This window comes from Lipotes vexillifer, unplaced genomic scaffold (assembly GCF_000442215.2).
Source record: "Lipotes vexillifer unplaced genomic scaffold, Lipotes_vexillifer_v1.1 scaffold1586, whole genome shotgun sequence".
Classification (NCBI taxonomy): Eukaryota; Metazoa; Chordata; class Mammalia; order Artiodactyla; family Lipotidae; genus Lipotes; species Lipotes vexillifer.
The window spans coordinates 690,432-712,443 of record NW_006792103.1 but is presented as its reverse complement, the minus strand read 5'-3'; the positions used below and the strand labels follow the sequence as shown (position 1 = coordinate 712,443).

The window sequence follows — 22,012 nt, the reverse complement described above, 5'->3', positions numbered from 1 at the left end:
TCAGAGAAGTCTCTCAAGTACAGCAGCTGACAAGAATGATTCTTTAAGTTGCTTAAAAGGTTTACTGAAAGCCATGAGGAAAAACCTCTTCGTGAATCAGTTTTTGCCTGTTTCCTAAACAAACCAAACTTGTCTTAACACTTTTATATAAAAAAAGTCACACTTATATCCCTGATGAATGTAAAAGACTTTAAATCTGTTGTCTCATGAAATCATTTTTCTATATGATAATTTGGTTATGATAAGGTAAAAATAATAAAACATCTTGTTTTCCTTATGATTATCATTATAACCTCATGTGCAAATTCATTAACTTAACTGGTTTGATTTAACAAAGTACCAAAATTGAAAGAGCAAAATGAATTTTTTTTCTTACCAAACAAAAGGTTATTTTTGTTTCTTTAATTTTTTTTAATGATGTGACAATCACAAGAATCAATGTAGGTATTGTAAAGGAAGCATATGGTTTTAGAAACTAAGATAAGAAATACCCAAGTTCAGGATGAAAATATTTTATGGTAATACCTTCTTCCTGAAGGCAGCAATTATAATAAGCTCTAATAGTATTTGATCATATTTACCTGTCTCTATCTGGAGAATAATGGTTATCCATGACACGATGTCTATCCATTCGGCTAATTGTATTATAATGTCCTGTAGTAGAGCGTGTCCCTCGAAGTCCCTGTTCCACATTCCGACTGAAATAGCAAGATCCATTAAATATCTTAATAGACCATACTCACATATTATACTAAGAAACAAAGTTTATTAATAAAGATAGTAGAAAAAGACAAAAATCACTGTAATGTCAAGTCCAAGGTTTTTGTTTTGTTTTAACTAATAGGAGATTGCTGCTATAACAGAGGTATAACATAAAAGCTAATATCAATGAGGATGGAGATAAGGATTATAAAAACTATGAATGGATTACTCCCAGGTGTATAGTAGTGATAACGATATATGTAACACAGGAGGAGAAATAGATTTGTATGGAGAAAATGAGTTCAGCATGTTGCTTATAGACAATATATTGGTGGATCTTATTTTAGGGATATTAATTGCTATTTCTTTTAAAATCGAAACTGATGTCTTTAGAATTGATTAATGACTGTTTTTTTAAGCTGCCATTCTTGGCCTGGATTGTCTACTTATATACTTCTTTTTCATGACGGAATAAACCTTTTACATAAGCTCCTGTTATTACGGGCTTTCTATTATGTGTAGGTGAATCTAATCTAAAACCCATGCCAATTTTCTATTGGCATGTTCAAATATTTTTTCCCTGGTAAAAGTCAAGTATTCTTTTCTTTTTTTTTTAACAAGGAAGGACAATTTGTTAAAGCTACAAATTCAAAATCTCTTTCTCTCTTGCACTTTAAATTTCAGATTACAAATCTTATTACTCTACCTACCACATTTAAACAATTACTTTTCAGAAGACTTTTAATAATTTTAGTCCCATTTACAAATTTAGTTAATTCAACATCTTCAAACATTTTAAACTATGTTTGTTAACTTAATATATTAGATTTTCTCTTCAATTAATTGTCTAAATTAACACTTTTAAAGTCCTTAATATCATTATAAGTTGTTAAATTTATAAATATAATAAACCTTTTCTCTTAAATAATCCAATACCATGTATAAAATTAAGATTACAATTTAAAATTCTAAGTCTAAATGCCTAAAACTAACTCAATTACTCATTTAAAATAAGTGTTACAAGGCTGTCATTCTAAGAGTTCAAATTTCCTTAAACATTGCAAATATATAAAATGTGAAATTATGCACATATTTCCTGTTAGGAAACACATTATTTCCATGGTTCTTACTCCATTAAGCCTTTCTGTACTTAACTGGATTGATCAGAGTTTTCCACTAAGCATAAGAGCTGGAGTTGCAGATTTTCCAAGCAATTCTTCCCACTGCCCATGCATTCCTTTTTAGTCTTCTCATGATTGTTCTTAATTGTATAGCTCCATCAAATGTTTTTTTTTCCAATTTCTTAAATTATCAATATCATTCAAGAGTATAATTAGTTGGGTCTAACTATATCTGCTCAATATACATGAGACTGGAAGTTGGATCTTCTTTATAACTATAAAATTATATATAGGTCATCTAAAGTTACAAAGTAGCCCATATTTCATCTTACTCTCATTATATAGGCTATTGATAGCAAGTATGTTTTTCCCTAAGTAACTTTTTTCTACAATAATTTATTATCTTTGAAAATTTCCAATAATATTTTATGATAAATAGGCCTATAATATCATCTTACAAATAAAGTGTTATGCTGTCTTACCTCTGTGGAGGAGGGACACTGGGTGACCAAGATCTAGTCCTTCCTATAACATCTACTCGGTGAGGAGACCCTGATGGTGAACAATAGTTTGATGACATTACTTGTTCTGGAACTGACAGTGTTGAGCTTTGAAGATCTCGACCATTGTGTCGATAATCTAAAGGTGGAAATATTAAGATTATAGTTATCTATACACTAATATCTTTTGTATTTCACTGAAAAAACATAAAATGTTAGTGAAGTTGAAAAGCTCTGAATATACTAAATGTAAAGCATAATGAATAAAGCATAACACTAAGATACAATAATATTTTATAAACACTTAAATTGAAAAGGAAAGGCAAATATTCAAATATTTAGAGAGCTACTATGTCCAAGGCCCTATGCTAGGTAGAGTAAAACTTTTTTACACAGTTAATAATCTTCAGTAAAAGATTCAAGTTTATTCTAAAAACATTTTCATCTCTTCATTGATCTAGAAGAGCTTCAAATAGTTCTCAACAATTATAAAGGAGGGAGGCTCCAATAAAGATGTTAAAAAAAAAAAAGTGGGAGGGGATATGGGGATATATGTATGCATATGGCTGATTCACTTTGTTGTACAACAGAAACTAACACAGTATTGTGAAGCAATTATACTCCAATAAAGATCTATTTAAAAAAATTAAATAAATAAAATGATTACCTTGACAAAAAGTTTCTAATTTCTATACTCTATAGTTATTTCTTTAAGAAATAAACAATAAAATAAAGCACTCTGAATACCATTTGAAGTAAATATGTAAATTCTGATATATTCCAAGTATTTGAAGTTATCTCCAAATCCTTTTTATAAACATCAAAATCAGGACCATGGTACTGTAGTTTTTGAAATGTTATCTTTCAAATGCATTATTAAAATGTGGTATATGATGAAAAAAACATGTCTCAAAAATTACACTGGATTTCAAAGTAGCAACATATAGGATACTACAGCAGTCTTTTTTCCTCAATGGATTATTAAATGATTCACTATATAGTAAAAAAATTAATAACAACATTGAGACAAGAAACCATGATGTTTCATGGTAGTAAAAAGTAATGAACCCAGGGTAAACACTTTGAATTGTGTAGGTTTGTGAAATACTATTCTGTAACAACAAAAATTTTTCCAGAGAGTATTAACCAAAATAATGAATGATTCCTGAAAAGTTTTTTTTCAAAAGATACAGTTCCTTTAACAGAATGGAAACATAATAACATGATCATTTTTTGGTCATCCTGGAAGTAGAAAATAAAAGAATTGAGATATGCCAAAAATGGCATCAAGATAAAGAGCTTTAATGACCTGAAAGAAAATATTTTGGGTGAAAAAAATCTGATGTGGCTAGATATTTAATAAAGAGAAGAAGTTGAAAAGTCAATTAAAGGACTAGAACACAAGCAGGAGAAAACTGCTAATGCTCTCCAAGCAAGAGATCATGAGAAATATGACTTTATTAAGGTTTAATTCACAAACCATAAAACACGAAAAATATTTTTGCAGTCTTAGTGAATTAATATACTGTTAACCCTTAGTGCAAAAAAAAAAAGACTAAAAGATAGTCATTGGGTTTTTTAAAAGTAGTACACTGGTAGCATGCAAACTGACTCATATTCTATCAAAAACTGTCCAACAAAAACTATCAGTCACTGATGCAACTGAAGCATGTCTTACATACAATAAAACATATTTTGTTCATGATAATATTGGTTATGCTTATGAAATTTGCTGAGCTAATTAACCTTCAAGAAGAAGAGAATCAAACATTTTTATAATATTTTGAGTATAATATATATAAAAATTTTGCCAGAATTTATTAAAAAATAGCTACTTACCTAAAATATTAAATCATCAGATAAATTTCTAACCATAAATGAGGCAATATTTTAAACCACAATACCATAATTTCAAAATGTAGCTGCACCTGATACTAATCCACATAACAACAATGAAAAAAATGTCAAAAAAGTGGATTCAAGTATTTGACATACTTGGGTATGTTAGTGATATTAAAAAGATTTTTTTCACACTGTTAGTGAAGTATAAAGAAGTTTCAGTTATATAACTTCTCAAATTTATAGTGAAATCCTTATTACTTAGTAGTTTAAAAATAGAAAATTGGTATTACTTATGAGACATCTTTCAATAGAATATTCAATCTAAGAACTGGTACAGGTATTCCAGCAACTAGAATTATTCAGTTTAAACAGCCATAGGCTGTTTCGGGGGAGGGGGCATAAAGAGGCAAGTCCTTTGTACCTCATTATATTTATCTATCTATTTACATATTTACTGGTAAATAATGATGAGTCACACTTCCTTATTATCACTATAAAATAATTCTGAAATTCTTACCTGATACTACACCAATTCCATCATCGCAGTCATAGTCAGAGACTTCACTATCACTTATTCTCTTAGACCCTATGAAGCAAACAATAGCAATAATTAAAATTGCTGATCATTTAAGGAAAAAACCCCTCACCAACCTGAAAAACAAATGAAAGGATTTTGAATGGAATATTTGAGAATAAAAATAAGAGAGAGAGAAGAAAAGTCATTTTGACTTCACAAACACCTGTTTTTACATATATTTCATTATGTGAGGGTATTATTTTTGAAATGTATAAGATAAAGTTCCTAAAAGGATTAAAGCCTGAAATAATATTAAATATTAAATAATACATGTTAGTGATTTGATGCTGATTGATAAAATCTATTGGACAAAAAGTCGAGTCAAAAATAGCTCAATCAGGTCAGTTTTAGATGCTTTTAGACAAAGGCATTTAAATCTAGTAAACTTCAAAATACAAACAATGTTATATTCAAAGACATTCATGTGTCTTTTTCTAATATGCATGACTAATGAATTAAATATACCCAATTCTTTAATCTTTATTTTTCACACTCATGGAGAGGAAGCATAATTTAAGACATCTTAAATGTCCTTCCCTTACTATTACTTTAGTTGTTTTCTGTTGCTCTGAGAAAAATACGAGAAATAAGTCATCCACAAACTGACTTACACATTGTGAACTGTGTTATGTTTTCTAAGCAACAACGTAAGACAGAACAATAATAATTACTATAATTCAAGAGCCCTGTGTCTGTTTTCCTTACAACACAAATCTATAACAAAACTTTAAAAGGTTAATCATGCTATGGCAAAAATAACATTAAATTGAATTAAGTAGAGCTTTGATGGCTAAAGCAGACTGTCTTCACACTTAATGATGACATATATCACATATATAAATAAACATGTTATAATTTGTTTTTTAATCTATCTTTTCTCCTACATGTATCTCAGGAATAGGCACACCTTACATAAGAGAATCTTTTATTTAAAGCATTTTTCCCTTCTTTGGTATCAGAAAATATTTAATGATAAATGAAGACAGTGCTGCTATTTCAAAAGAGAACTTGTTTTGTCCGTCTACTTACATAATTCATTACTCATTACATAGACTAAACTCTGTTATCAGAAAATAAATACTTTCCTGTAAGGTTTATAAAACACTGAAAGCTCATGTTGCATAAAATAGCAATAATTAAAACGTTCTAAGAATGCCCTCCAACATTTGCAACCTCCCCTTAGAAATACTCTCTCTATATTTTGTTGTAATCCCTGCTTTCTTGGGAGAGGGAGAGTCTTTCTTTTTTGCCAGGAACTGCAGTTCTTGTTTTTTTTTCTCCTTTTAATGTTTAGGTAATACCTATCTTTTTTGGTCATTTTGTCCCACTGAGTGTACTCACTAATATTTTCCTTCCAAATCCATATGTCATAAAGTTTTGGACCCAATTGAATCTGAGGCTCTTATAGCACCAGTTAATATGGAAACTACATTACCTGACAACATCCCAACAGAATGCTCACAAAAGGATGTATAGAATTAGGACATACATTCTAAATGAACTTGGGAGAAAGGAGGGATAACACAGATGAGGCTATTGAGGAGAGACAAGAAGAATTGCTCAGCTTGTAACAAGATTTCACCTTGTAAATGATCAAGGACAAAGCAATGATTAGTTTAATGTGCCAGGTACAGTACAGAGCATAAAGATTACATGCTTTTCATATTGGTCAAGGATCAGATCTGCCTTTAATGTAAAATAAGAATGACACCAGCAAAAGATGAAGTTCATTTTATCAGCCTTTATGAACCGTCTTGTGTGTGAGGTGTGGGTGAGAGTGGGAGGTGAGGTATATATGTGGTTTGTAAATGTTACTTCCTTTCAGAATCTTGATTACTTTCCTGATGGAAGTCTTGACCTATTTTGATATTAATCCTATAGAGGTTAAATATATTGCAGTTATGTTCTATGTGGATCTTGTCACATTCTGATGAAATCAAGTACTTAAGTTTAGTGTCACTGAATGGATCAATCTCTTAAAGAGAAGAAATTTTAGGGGCTTCCCTGGTGGTGCAGTGGTTGAGAGTCTGCCTGCTGATGCAGGGGACATGGGTTCGGGGCATGCCCCAGTCCGGGAAGATCCCACATGCCGCAGAGCGGCTGGGCCCGTGAGCCATGGCCGCTGAGCCTGTGCGTCCGGAGCCTGTGCTCCGCAACGGGAGAGGCCACAACAGTGAGAGGCACGCATATCGCAAAAAAAAAAAAAAAAAAAAAAAAAAGAGAAGAAATTTTAAAATTTCTTTAAGAAATTTCCTGAGCTTGTATACAAGCACAGAGATACCCTTATTTTCTTCTGAAAGTTTGAAATTTTTGCTCTGTGCATTTATATCCTATCCATCTTGAACTAAGTTTCTGTACGGCATGAGATATGGATGCAACTTCACTTTCTATATGGATAACACGTATCTCAGCATTGTTTATTTAATCATTCTATCTTTCCACAATGATCTGCAATGTCACTTCTGTTATAAATAAATGTATTCTATCTGCTAGGATTTGTTTGGTGCTCTACTTTTTTTTCCTTGTACAGGCTGTCTATCTATAAACCAGTAACTCACTGTCTTTGTTATTACAATGTTATATATTGAAAAGCAAATCCTTTACCTAATTATTCATATATTTGATATTTCTCCTTTGCTCTTCCATTTAAATTTTAGATTCAGATTATCAAACTGCACAAAAAACATCCTATAGGGATTTTGATTTGAAATGCATTGAATCAATACATCAATTCAGGGAGAAATGGCATATTTTACAGCATTGTTTTACTAACCATGAACATGGCATTCTCTTCATTTAAGTTTTCTTTAAGATCTCTCTATGAAATTTTTAACTTCGGTCACTCAAATTTTCCACATTTGTTGGATTTATCCTTTGTATCTTATCATTTCTATTGCTATTAGGAATACTGTTAAAATTATGTTTTCTAACCTAATTGCTCATAAACAGAAATGCAATTTTATTGTAAAATAATGTTAATCAACCATCTTGTTAAAGTCTCTTTTTTTCTTTACTTCTAATAAATTTATTATGGTTTAATTGGAATTTTTCTGTGGAGACAATTTACTTGCCAGTCCTAATGCCTTTTTTCTTTCTTTTTCCTGTCTTTCTATGCTAGTAAGCCTAATACTGGAAAGAAACAGAGAAAGTTTACAGTTCTTTCTAAATTCTGATTTTAAATAGAATTTTTCTAATATTTATACATTTAAAGTGATATCTGCTGAATTTACATTCTGTCAGATTGAGGAAGGTCTCTTATAAGTTCAGTGATATTTCATAAAGGATTTTCAATTTTTATTTACAATTCATTCTGGCCTGTTTCCTTCCTGTACTAACCTTTTGGTTTAGAAGCAAGGTTACACTAGCCCAACTAAATATTGAGAATTAGTCCTTTTTTATTCTCTGGGAGAATTTGTGTAGATTAAAAAAAAAAAAATCTGTTCTTTGAAATTTTGAGAGAATTAATCTAGAAAATTACCATGGCCTGGTGTTTCCTTTGTGGGTATATTTTAAATTGCTAATTCCACTTTTTGGTATATGTAGAATGACTTATTAATTCAAGGTTTAGTAAATTATATATTTTACAGGAATTTGTTCACTTTGTGTAAGTTTTCAAAGTGCTTGCTACAATGTTTAAATTTTATTTTATAATCTATTTTCTGATATATCAATTATACATCCATTTGAATACTAACCGTACCTTCTTTTTATTTCTTCACTGCACGTTTTTTTATTTTTGGTACGCGGACCTCTCCCGTTGCGGAGCACAGGCTCCGGACGCGCAGGCTCAGCGGCCATGGCTCATGGGCTCAGCCGCTCCGCGGCATGTGGGATCTTCCCGGACCGGGGCACGAACCCGTGTCCCCTTCATCGGCAGGCGTACTCTCAACCACTGTGCCACAAGGGAAGCCCACTACAGGTTTATTTTGTAATTCACTTAAAGGATTAAATTTTGGGCTCCATAATCCTAACTAGAAATTTGTTTCTTGTTTTATTTAGGTTTTTGCTCTTATTGTTAGGATTTCTTTCCTTCTATTTTTAATTTATTTCATTATTCTTTTCCTAAAAAACTGAATGAGTACATCATAATTTTCAACCTTCAAACGCTTTGTTAACATAAACATTCTCCCCCCAAGTACTTCTTTGCATTACACAAATATTTGTACGTAGTATATTCATTAAAGTTCAGTTCTAGGTATTTTCTTCTTGGGCCTATAAGATATTTACCATACTTCATTAAATTTAAGACACTATTAACTGAATAATCCATGACAGTTGCAGAGATAATAGATCTTGAAAAAAATGTTCTTTAGAGTACAAGTTTATTTTTAAAATTTATCAAATGTATGGGTATAATTTATCTCTTTTTAATAAAAATTACATAGTAACACTCTAGTTGAAGAAAATAGCCTACAGCACAACAATTCTTTGAAATTTGTCAAAAAATGAATTATTGAATAGTACATTAATAATTCTTACAAGTGTTTCATGGACATAACAGATGAATATGAATTCATCAAATGTTAGGTTCAGAGTTCTTTGACCATGAGATTAAATTTGTTAATTCTGTGGTTTCTCTTCTATTGTCCCTAAATTTTTGTTTGCTTGACCAATAAATGATTGAGAGAGAATTATATTAGACTCTTCTTTAATGGTGGTACATTTGTTGATTTTTCTCTCTAGTTGTAATTTAATGCTTATTGAAGTTATTTCATTTATACATGCAAGTTTAAAATTATTTTAATAGGCGTAAAAAAATCATGTGAAAAAGTTTAACCCCCATTCATGATAAAATGTATCAGCAAACTACTGAGAAGGAAACTTCCTCAAACTGATAAAGGGCATCTACAAAAAACAAATCAAAGGATTATACTATTAAAACTGTAAAAAGGGCATCACTATAATCAATATAGAATTAAAGACACTAAAGTTTTCAAACTGTAGCTCTTTCTCCACAAATAGTTTAAAGTACCTAATATTTTAAAATGACCTTAGAGAGTGAATATGAGTGTTTTCTGTCAAGGATATAGTTCTTTCGTCTTTCTAAAGTTAAAATTCCTGTTCACTATTTTAAAAATCACAATATATAAAGTTTTCAAGTAAGGAATAGGTTAGTTGCTAAAATATTTCAAGATATTAATTAAAGCTTACATTTTTATTGCAGACATTTTAATAATAAATAGACAAATAGAGGAAAGCCATTTCCCCCTAATTTTTTTCATTGCAGTTTGCTGCTGTCCCTAATATCTACTACATTTAACTTCCTCCAATTCCAAAATACATGAATTTTCATTTATAAGCAAGATAGACATTTGTCTTTACCCTTCCAAACTTACTGTTTACTTCTCTCACCTCTATTTACTGAAATTCTACTTATTCTTTACCCTGCTAAAGGACAAGACTTGGCAGAATCTGTAAGAAGACAATGGTTAAAGAGCCTTGTAAATAATAGGAATCCAGGCTCTAGGACGTCTCCAGAGTCCAGTGATATTTTAGGATTCCAGGATAGTAGCTACATGATGCACCTGGGAAGGCGGGATGCTAAGTACCACAGCAACCAGCATTCATAAAAATTGCCATGGGTAGACCTGGCTTCAAGTAACCATTGCACACTAGGACATATCAGTGAAGCTCAATAAGGAATAAAAATTAGTGGGTCTTTCCTGAACGTTGTCCTTTTTTAGTTTTCTAAGCCTAGGGTTTTTTTAGAGGTTTTCTAGAACCTCTGTTGAGTGTTGGGAATAGGTAAAGAGAAGGAATAAGACAGATATTTGACTAGGAAAATGGGTACCTAAGAGTCAGATTAAATATAATTTTTTTTAAATTGTATTTCATATGCATGTTTGTAAATAAGGGTTTTGCTTGCTACCTAAGTATAATGAATCTTTGGACCAATCACAATATCAAGCACAATAAACATAACAGGCAACTAAATATTTGTTGATGTCATTAAAATAATGTAGATTTCAAAAGAAAGCAAGAAAGGAGAAAAAAAGACAAACCAAAAATAAATGATGTGTAAAATATTAAGCAAAATTTATAAGAAATTACATTAAATATAAATGTAAAATTATCCCAATAAAAGATAAATCTTATCAGAATGGATTTAAGAAGAGAAACTCTACATTGTTTTCAATAGACAAATCTTAAATATAAGGACACAAAGAGGTGGAAGATAAAAGGATTGAGAAAGATATACCATACAAAAACAAGTAACAACAACAAAAAAAGAAGCTGCAGCAAACATCAAACAAAGCAGGTCTTAAGGAAGAAGTATTCCTAGATAGACACTATGTAATGACAAAATTATCAGTCTATTAGGAAAAATATATAACAATTCTGGATTTGTATGTATGTACCTAATAACATAACTTCAAAATATATAAAGCAAACAGTGACAAATTTAAAAGAAGAAAAGTCCACAATCACACATGGAGATTTTAACATACCTCTCTCAATAACTGATGGAGTATTCAGATGAAAAATCAGGAAAAACAACCCAGAAAATTTGAAAAACAAAGTTAATAAACCTGATCAACTTGATATATGTTGAACATGAACCACACGGTGACAAAATAAACATTCTTTTCAAAAACATTTACCAAAATTGATTACATGTAGCACCATAAAGCAAACAACTAATTGTACAGATTTCAATTATTTAAAGTATGTACTCTGACAAGAGGGCAATTATGCTCAATATCGATATTTTAAAAATCCCCAGTTTGGAAATTTAACAATACACTCCTAAATAGTCCACAGGTAAATGAAAGTACAATAACATTATCACACCACATTAAAAGTTATCTATGTATCCTTCTGAAATGAGGAGAAACAAACAAATTAAACTTAAAGAAAGGAAAGGAGAGAAATAACAAGAATAAGAAGAAAAATTAATGGAAAAGAAAACAAACATACAGCCTAGAAGTAAACAAAACAAAAAGTTCACTGTTTGAAAGACTAGTAAAATCGATAGCTCACCAGCAAGTCTGACCAAGAACAAAAAAAGGAGAAGGAACAAATTACCAATATAAAGGAAAAGAGGACATGACTACACATTCAATAGACATTAAATGGATAAGATGCTATTATAAACAACTTAGTGCAAATAAATTTTTTAAAAATTGGAGAAATATTCAAATTCCAAGAAAAATCCAACTTAACAAAGCTGACACAGAAAACATAAAATTTTGAATAGTTCTAAATCTAGTAGAGAAATTGGAATTGGAATTGGAATTTAACACCTACACACAGAGAAACTGCCAACCCTGGAAACATACATGGTGAATACTTCTAACCATGTACAGAAAAAAGAATACCAATAATGTACATATTCTGTCAAACAACAGAAAATGAGGATATACTTCCAAACACTTTATGAGGCCAGAAAAACACTGAAGTCAAAGCTTGACAAGGATATTACAAAAAAAGAAAATAAAAGACATCAAATAAAAAAGAAGTAAAATTTCCTAATACTTTTATGAGCACAGCAGCATAACACTGATAACAAAAGCAAATAAGATGTTACAAAAAGAAAAAAAGAAAAGACAATCCTTCTCCCTCACTCTATCTCTCATGAATACAGTTGCAAAATTTCTATACATATTAACAAATTGAATCCAGAGATACATAAAATGATAATGCATCATGAGATAGCTGGGCTTATTAAAGGAGTGCAAGATAACTTTAACATTTAAAATCAATACAATTTACTACATTAGTAGAATAAAAGAGAAATATCATATGGTTATATCCATGTGTACAGAAAAAAACTAACACAACTCAAATCCATTCATGATTAAAAATTTTCGTCAAACTAGGAATAAAATAGAACTTCCTGAATCTCACAAAGTAGCACAAAAATCTTACAAAAAATATCAAAATATAATGGGGAAATATTTAAAGCTTTTCACAAGGAAAGGGGAACCAAACATAGATGCCAACTTTTACTCAACAATGTCACTTCCACACAGTATTTTATTATAGGACCTAGCCAAAGCATTAAGAAAAAAAAAAAAAAGCAAGCTATAACAATTTGAAAGAAAGAAAAAAATTGTCGTTATTCGCAAATGACATATATTGTTAAATCAAAATTCAAAATAATATATGGAAAAGTTATTAGGAGTCTCTTAATAATAAATAATAATAAATTTTATTTCTGTATACCAGCATCGATCCATGGGATTAAGAATGAGTTTTGATCTCTACCTCACACAAAATAAAAAATTAATTCCAGATGAACTGCAGATTTAATGAGAAGAGCAAAGCACTATTCTAGAAGAAAGCATAGGAACATATCATTATGATCTCAAAGAAAATATTTTTTTATATAGATCATGCCAAAAAGAGCACTAACCTTGAAGAAAAAATTGAAAACTAAAATACATTAACATTTAAAACTTTTATTGATCAAAAGATCCCATTAAAGAGTGAAAAGGCCAGCCATGGAGTAGAATACATTTTCAATACATATATCCTATAACTAATTCAAATCTATACTTTAGAAAACACTCATAAATCAATAAAGAACCCCAAAGAAAAATGGGCAAGACATCTGACTAGGCTCTTCATAAAGGGGGATATCTAAATGGCCAGTTAACCTAAGAAAAGGTTATTAGAGAAATGTAAATTAAAGCCACAATCAGGTAATACTGCACACCCACTTGAATGGGTGGGTGAAAACAACTAAAAATACCAAATATAAAGTAAGATATAAGAAAACTCAAACCCTCATTCACTGCTGTAGGAAGTATAAATCTGGACAGTTTGGGAAAACTTTGACAATATATACTGTAATTGAATATATGTATGGCCTATTACCTATCTATTCTATTACAAGGTATATCCATAGCAAAAATGAACACATATGATTACCAAAAGGCATGTATAAGAATATTAACATAAGCACTTTTAGGAATGGCCAAAATCTGAAAGCAAACTGTCAATCAACTGTAGATTTAAAAAAATTAATTAAATAATTTAATTCCAAAAAATCAGACTTTAAATCAGACTTTAAAGCCAAGATAAGCAGCCCCTTTGTATAGTTATTACCTCTGATCAATTCATAAGAAATTACTTAGACAAATAGCTTTCATAACCAACCTAAAAACAGGATATATTGGTGTATATTTATAGAAAGAAACTATATATGGCAATGAAAATAAATTTCAATTATATGCAACAATACTGATAAATCTTACAAAACAGTGGTAAGAAAAAAGTCACATGTAAAAGAGAAATATATTGTGTAATCTCATTTCTACAAAATTCATATATGTGTGTGTATTCCATTTATATGAAGTTAAAAATAAGCGAAAATATTCTATGGTGTTTGTTATCTTGACAGGGGGAATAATTACTGGAAGAGAGCAAGAGAGCAGGAGAGAGGCTGGAAGGATGCTGGTGATGTTTTATTTCTTGATGTGGGTGCTAGTTACATGGTATGGTTACTTGGTCAAAATTTACCCATGAGAATATTTACGATTTATACGTGTTTCTATATGAATTCTATACTTCTGTAAAAAGTTTACTTAAAAATGTAGAGTTCTGCCTCTGAGAATGATAGAATAGCTTATATCGGACTGACTCTCCTGCCAGTAATAATTCTAAATCCTGGAAATAGATTTTAATAAAAAAACTGTTTAAAGATACCAGAGAACAAACAAATTCAGGCAGAAATTGGTAATATGACCTTTGAAATAAGAAAAGCACCTATTTAACCAGTTTTCCCCTAAGGGCCTTCCCAATTTGGTTCACTGCAGAGGAATTACTGCTCAGGAAAAAACCTCAGTCTTACAAGGCTAAGCCAAAGGTCAGAATTCAGAGTTGTGAGAGCAGATAGAATTGTAGGGGAAATCCTGGAAAGGGGGAGTCAGATAAGGAGGAGACCCAAAATTTACACTCAGTGGTCCCCACAATCCTTACCTAAATTACAAATTGCAGAGAGAAAAACAAGAAGAAACTCAGCAGAAAGCCACAGCTGAAAGACTAAAAGAACTGCAAGAAAATTTCAGCAACTTCCTGATGTACAGGATACAGAGGTTGGAGATTAAATCCCATTAATTATAGGTTTTGGCCAATATCTTGAACTTTGCCTACAGTTCAAAACTTAGACATAAGAACCACAATCTAGACTAAGGACTATACCTTAGAACGATGCAAAGAACGAAAATAGAATGAAAATAAAAACTTAACACATCTTTCATTGGTTTAGCATGTCTGCTAAAATGACATGCAGTAATTCTTCAAAATCCAGAGTCTCTAAAATGTATTAAACACAATGTCCAGTACACAAAAACATTAGTAGATATATAAAACATACAGAATGTGACCCCTAATCAAAGGAAAAAAGAGAAATTTTAGTAAGCCCACAGAAGACTAAGATGTTGGTATTAGCAGACTTTAAAATAAACTATAGATATATTAAAGAATTTACAGGATTATATATATGGATATAAATATATATTATTATTGTATTACATTTATACACATATATATTTATATCTATGTATGCATAGATATAATCTAATCCTATAAATTCTTTAATATATCTACATATACCTACACATATTTGTTTGTATATACATACACACATACAATAGAACAAGGGGAATTTCAGAAAGGATATAGAAACTTCTAAGAAAACCAAATATAAAGCTTGAAATGAAAAATACAGTATATTTAATAAGACAGTTCACAGTATGGTTTTAGCAGAAAATTGGACACTGTAGAAAAAACTATCAGTCAACTTGAAGACAAGTAAATAAAAATATCAAAACTGAGGAAGAGAGAAAAAATGATTAAAATAAAAAACAACACAGACTCAATAACCTGTGGAAAAATGTCAATAGGTCTTTATACATGTAACTGCCATCCAAGAAGGATAGAGGTGAGACAACTGGGTAGAGGAACTGAAAGAAATATTGGCCCCAAATCCCCCAAAATAGTTAAAATCCTGAGAAACTTTAATTATGAAATCATGTCTCTTTTATCTTACACCTTTCAATAGTATCATTTTAGTTTAATCTCAATGAGTTGTTTCCATTCATTTTTCTTTGAAGACTTGTGGTCATGAGGGTGATAAAAGTATAGTAGATACAATGTTTTCTATTTTAAAAAGTGAAAGGGGTGATATATTATACTTCTCCAAGTAAAGAATTAATATTTGAGATGTCAAAGAGATGAATCTGGTTAATATGAGAGAAAAAAAATGAAGGATCAAATTAAAGAAAACTCTGATTGGATCATTATGGTTCAAATTGTGATGAGAATTGTTAATAAGATATCAAGGAGCCAGTGCCGGCAACACTGAGGCTTGTCCGCTGCGAGCTCCAGAGAGGGAGGAACCTGCTCCTACTGCAGGGGTCTTGGACAGCTCAAGTTTTTTCCAGCTCGTTCCAATCAGGTTTTTGAAGATGGACCAAAAGACCACAGTCACCCTCCTTGAGCTTGCTGCAAAGAGTCTGCTGAATAATAAGCCTGCAGCTATCCATGCCCTGGACGAAATCCCAAGAGACCTCTTTGTTCCATTGTTCAACGCTGCCTTCTCTGGTGAGCATAAGATGATACTAAAGCAATGAGTTGTGCCACCTCAGTTGGAGTCACTGTATCTACCTTACTGTTGCCTTTCTAACAGAGATGTCACTGTCCTGTCCCAGAGCTCTCAGGCCACCCACCTAAGGGTATTGAGTCTCAGTAACAACCACATCTTCTCAGAAGTTTATGAGCCCTTCCAGACTCTGCTGGAGAAGGTCTCAAGCACCCTGCAACATCTGGAGATAAACAATTGTATGATAACTGAGTCTACTCTCTCTGCCGTCCTCCCAGCCCTGAGCCACTGTACCTACCTCCATGTCCTTAGCTTTGCCTTCAATCTCATTACAATGCCTGTGCTCAAGAGCCTTCTGCAGCACTTGACATCCTTGATGAAGCTGAAGTATGTGATTTATCCTGTCCCTGTCCATTGCTACGAGGAATGGAATGACAGTTTGGACCGACAGAAACTTGCTGAAGTTCAGGCTCAGTTGGAGGTGATGCTGCACGGGGCACAGCGGAACGACATGAAATGGGCCACTCGTTCAGAGTGATTTCCACAGTACAGGGAGGTGTTTCAACACTGATGTGTGGCCATGAAAGCGTTCACAAACCCAAGTTTGTAGAGACACATATAAGTTCTACCGTTCTAGGAAACTGGGGTTAGGAACACTGGATATGTAAACTGATCTCTATAAAAGAGGAACTTTCAAAAGGAAATGGGGGAATTTGAAAGGTCCGCTGGATCTCTTGCCTACTGCCCTCTACATATTCTGGTTACTAACCACAGTGTTGGGTATGTGACGTAAGCTGACCCAGTCATGGTACATCATTTCCTTATCCACACTGATTGGTTCACTTATCCATTTATGGGCACTTGACACAAGTCAGATCAACTGAAACTCTTCCTAGAGGTGGTAGTTGAATAATTTTACCTTCTAGGGACCTGCAAACTTCTTGTATTTCTGATTACCTCAGGTGGCTTATGAGAAACCGTATGCAACTAAAAGGAAACAAACTATGCCCACTATCTACTGGTATCTTCATCAGCATATTGCTGCCTGATTTCCCAGGTCTCAGACCCCTGGCTCAGTTATTCCTTATTCCACACACATTCACCAAGTATCTGTTATGATTTAGGTACTTTTCCAGGTGCTAAGAAAGATAAAGTTCCTGATCTCACTCAGAGTGTAGACATTCCTGTGATTTATCAGTCTCTCTACTTTTTCTTAGAAGACTTGGGAAATTATTTATTCCCCCATAACACAGTATTTTTTTCACTTTTTCCCCTTACATAGTCTGCTTAAATGATATTGGCCTTTTTATGCTGTTGGGTGGCTGCTCAGGCCTCAGGTCATGGCTTAAATGTTACCTCTTCAGATAGGTTTTCTCTTACTTCCCCATTTAAGTAGATTTATTCTGCTGCTGCTTTTGCTTAAGGTACCATGTATATTTCCTTCATGATACACATTGTTGCATATGTATTTGCTCCCTCTGCCCTTCCACTAGAGTTGCATTGCTCAGTATGGTGCACACTAACCATATGTGGCTTCTGAACTCTAGAAATTTGGCTACTCTCAAATGTGATGTACCCTAGGTGTTGAATGCACACTGTGTATCCAAGAGTTAGTAAGAAAGAAAGGATGTAGAATAACTAATTGATAATTTACATGTATTGTTTACATGTTGAAATGATAACATACTGCATATCAAAAACAGTAAAGATAAAAGAATGTACATTAAATTCTTTATATCCTTACGTGTTAAAATGATAGCATTGTATTTCAAAGACTTAGTAAGAAAAATGTTATAATAATTACGTGTTTATATGTTTACATGTCAATGTGAAAAAACATTGCATTCCAAAGACTAATTGAGAGAAAATAAAGTTAATTAATAGGTTGTTCCTACTGTTTATATGTTGAAATGGTAACATAGAAAATGTCAATGATCTGATAACAGAAAAGAATGGAAAAAATAATTAGTATTTTGTGTATAGTGTTTCCTTGTTGAAATGAAAACAGATTGCATTTTCCTTGTTGAAATGAAAACATTGCAGTTTAAAGACTTAGTAAGAAAGAAGAATGTAAAAGTAATGATTGTTGTTTACATTGTTTCCTTGTTGAAATGATAACACACATTTTAAAGACTTAAAAAATTTTTTACAATTATTTTTTCTTATTGCTTACATGTTGAAGTGATAAACTGCATTTCAAAAACAGAGAAAATAATGTAAAAATTAATAATTAATAAAAATAGTTAATAAAAAAAGATATCAAGGAATAAACATATTTGTAAAGGAAGGTTTTTGCCTTAAGACACTATACACTATACCCTGAGAAAACCATAATTCAAAAAGAGTCATGTACCAAAATGTTCATTGCAGCTCTATTTACAATAGCCCGGAGATGGAAACAACCTAAGTGTCCATCATCAGATGAATGGATAAAGAAGATGTGGCACATATATACAATGGAATATTACTCAGCCATAAAAAGAAACGAAATTGAGCTATTTGTAATGACGTGGATGGACCTAGAGTCTGTCATACAGAGTGAAGTAAGTCAGAAAGAGAAAGACAAATACCGTATGCTAACACATATATATGGAATTTAAGAAAAAAAAATGTCATGAAGAACCTAGGGGTAAGACAGGAATAAAGACAGACTTACTAGAGAATGGACTTGAGGATATGTGGAGGGGGAAGGGTAAGCTGTGACAAAGCGAGAGAGAGGCATGGACATATATACACTACCAAATGTAAGGAAGATAGCTAGTGGGAAGCAGCCGCATAGCACAGGGAGATCAGCTCGGTGCTCTGTGACCGCCTGGAGGGGTGGGATAGGGAGGGGGGGAGGGAGGGAGACGCAAGAGGGAAGAGATATGGGAACATATGTATATGTATAACTGATTCACTTTGTCATAAAGCAGAAACTAACACACCATTGTAAAGCAATTATACTCCAATAAAAAAAAAAAGACACTATACAACTTTAACTGAATAACAGTAAAGGATACAACAATAAAAATGTAAATATCAAAATACACTTTTCAGAACAATCTTTTTAAGTTTCAGTTTCAAAGTAATGCATAAAGTTTCTCATCAATGAATCAAAAATAAAATTATGTGAATATGTGAGATATTTTGCCAACCTCACTTCTCTATTGATACATTTTAATTATTTGAACTCATAGCTTTAGTATTGCATATATTTTCAAAAATGCTTAATCAATCACTCTTTGAAATATGCACTGCTCTTCCCATCCTTTGGTAATGTCAAAACAACAATGTCTGTGAAGGGAGTGGGCAAGAGCAGCCTGAAGAAAAATTGTTGGAGGAAATGTTAATTCCTCATCATCAAAATTTTGATTTCTCATAGCCTAATTTTTTTCAAACTTTTGAACAATGAGCATGTGATCATTACTAGATTTTTTAATACATACAACCTTCTTATTTTTCCACATGCAGGAATACTGGTATAAGAGGTCATCTATTTCAAATACTTTTACCAATATCTTTACTTGGGAAATCATTTAAAGTTTATAATCAAAGTTGTCTGGACTCCATCTAGAAAAGAATTTTTTCAGAATATTTAAACTAACTACAAAATATGAAACAATTATTTTTAGAATGGTTTTTGTATATTTCCTTATATGTTAGTAAATAAGTTACTAATATCTGTTTAATGAAGTATTGCTTTGAATCATTTGAATCTACAAATTTAAAATAGGAAATCGTCATGGGAAGAACAGACTCCCAACACCAACATTACCATTTATTTATTCTGAATAACAGTAAATGTCCATGTATATTTAATAAGTTCATAGACTCAGAATGTTATTCATAAGCCTCAGAGATTGAATTGCCAAAACATTATGTGAATGTAGGGAATAAATAAGGGGTTACTATACATTTTTGATGGTTAACTGTTTATACATATATGTTCCATATATGATCTTTGACAGTTTAAACATACTTGTAAATAAATTTCATATAGACCTTTCCATGGAGAAAAACCCTAAAGGAGGTTCTTGTCATCAATAAAACTTTACAATAATTCATGTAGTTACTTATTAATACCCTAACTTGAACTTGTCATTGATGAGCAATATATATCAATACTTAGCCAATGGTACTGTCTTTAACTTTCTGACTATTCTTGAGTGTTATTTCCTAATCTTCTTTTATCATATCATTCTTATCTATCTTTATGCCTACATATTGCTAATAAATTATGACATTGTAGGTATAAAGCACCAAATTCAGTCATATATTCAAATATTGAAAATTAATTTTACTAGAGGTTAGTTGATAGTGGCAAGATCACAGAGTACAACATGGAGCTATTATATTACCCAGGGGTAAATTTAATATTATTAATGATTAATTAACAGAAGAGCCATTGTGAGGATGGAAAATATTAAAATCTGCAAAATTGATTAAATTAAACTAATTGCATGAAAATCCATGATTTATACAACTAACTAGAAAGTACTCTATTTTTTGTTGTTCCTCACATACAGTATTCTTAGCTAGGGCAGAAAAAAATAATGAAAATTATCGGTAGATTTAAGAGTTTCAGATAATGAGAATCATCAAACCTACTCCTTATTGCAAAAACAACTGGAGTAAATAGAGAAGAGGCCAATCCTATAAGAAAGGGCAATAGTAGCTAGCAATAATAGCCTATAAACCTAAACTATAAGAATTAGCAGAAAATGAATTATACTAGTAAACTTCATGTAGTAACCCATCATCCCACATTGTGATTTAGAGACAATGTACTGAATAGATTACAGTGGCCAGAAAGAGCAGACACTCTGAATTTAGTCCACATAAATTTCATGGTAATGTAGATACAACAAAGGATGTTGTAATGGCAACTGCAAATAAGGGTGGGTAGGTGTTTACTCTGTGGGGAAGCTGAAAAAAGTGAGCGATGTAAAATTAATGTTAAATTAATGCCCTCCAAGGGTAAGAGACTGTATCTAATAGAAATAAAATTCCAGTCATTAGAGACATTATTTTCAAAAGAAGTGAAGATAATTCTCTACACTTTCCTATGACTAACTATCCCATAAGACCAATGCTTTGCTCTAATTCTCTATTCAACAAACAGCCTTCTGATGTGTAATTTAGCCCTCTATTCAGCAGAAAGGGTGTGATCCATTTAGACAAGAGTTATTTGTTATATGGCCAAGTATCCTTTCCATGATTGATGCCATGATGACATGGCATTCATGCTTATAAATTTACACTTCTGAAATTTGGTTAATCTCAATCAGTTCTCCATTACTTGACAAAAATGTTGCTAAACCTGAAACATGATGGCTCCATGAAGATAAAATTATCCCATGAATACTTTCCAAAGCAAAAAGCACCCCCTTCACCTTTCAATAAGATTCATCAGAAAAAAACAAATAAATTTGAGCTGTAGGAGCATCAAACGAACAATGCCACTTTTCAATGTGGAAAACATTTCTGAGTTTCCTTTAAGATTCTCTGGATTGATCTGTTTTAGAGTTAGGACTGTGCATAATTCAGAGTAAAATGCAAACACTGATAATAATAATAATGACAACAACAATAATAACATCAGTTTACATTCCAGAGATTAACTCTTAGAACCACTCTGTGATGTAGGTACTATTATTTCCATTTCCTAAATGAGGAAAGTGAAACAGAGAGAGATGACCTACCTCAAGTCATACAACTCTTTTTTTTTTTTTTTTTTTTT

General features: G+C 31.8%; 1 protein-coding gene across 5 annotated transcripts in view; it reads right to left on the bottom strand.

Moving 5' to 3' along the window:
- RIMS2 (regulating synaptic membrane exocytosis 2) overlaps positions 1-22,012 on the bottom strand; it is a 583,562-nt gene that overhangs the window by 224,497 nt on the left and 337,053 nt on the right. For all 5 annotated transcript variants that reach the window (XM_007465316.1, XM_007465315.1, XM_007465318.1 and 2 more), the window contains 3 exons: positions 4,683-4,751; positions 2,306-2,462; positions 582-698 (listed from right to left, as the gene is read on the bottom strand). In XM_007465316.1, coding sequence (XP_007465378.1) covers positions 582-698; positions 2,306-2,462; positions 4,683-4,751 — 343 coding nt within the window. The remainder of the gene's footprint in view (positions 1-581; positions 699-2,305; positions 2,463-4,682; positions 4,752-22,012) is intronic.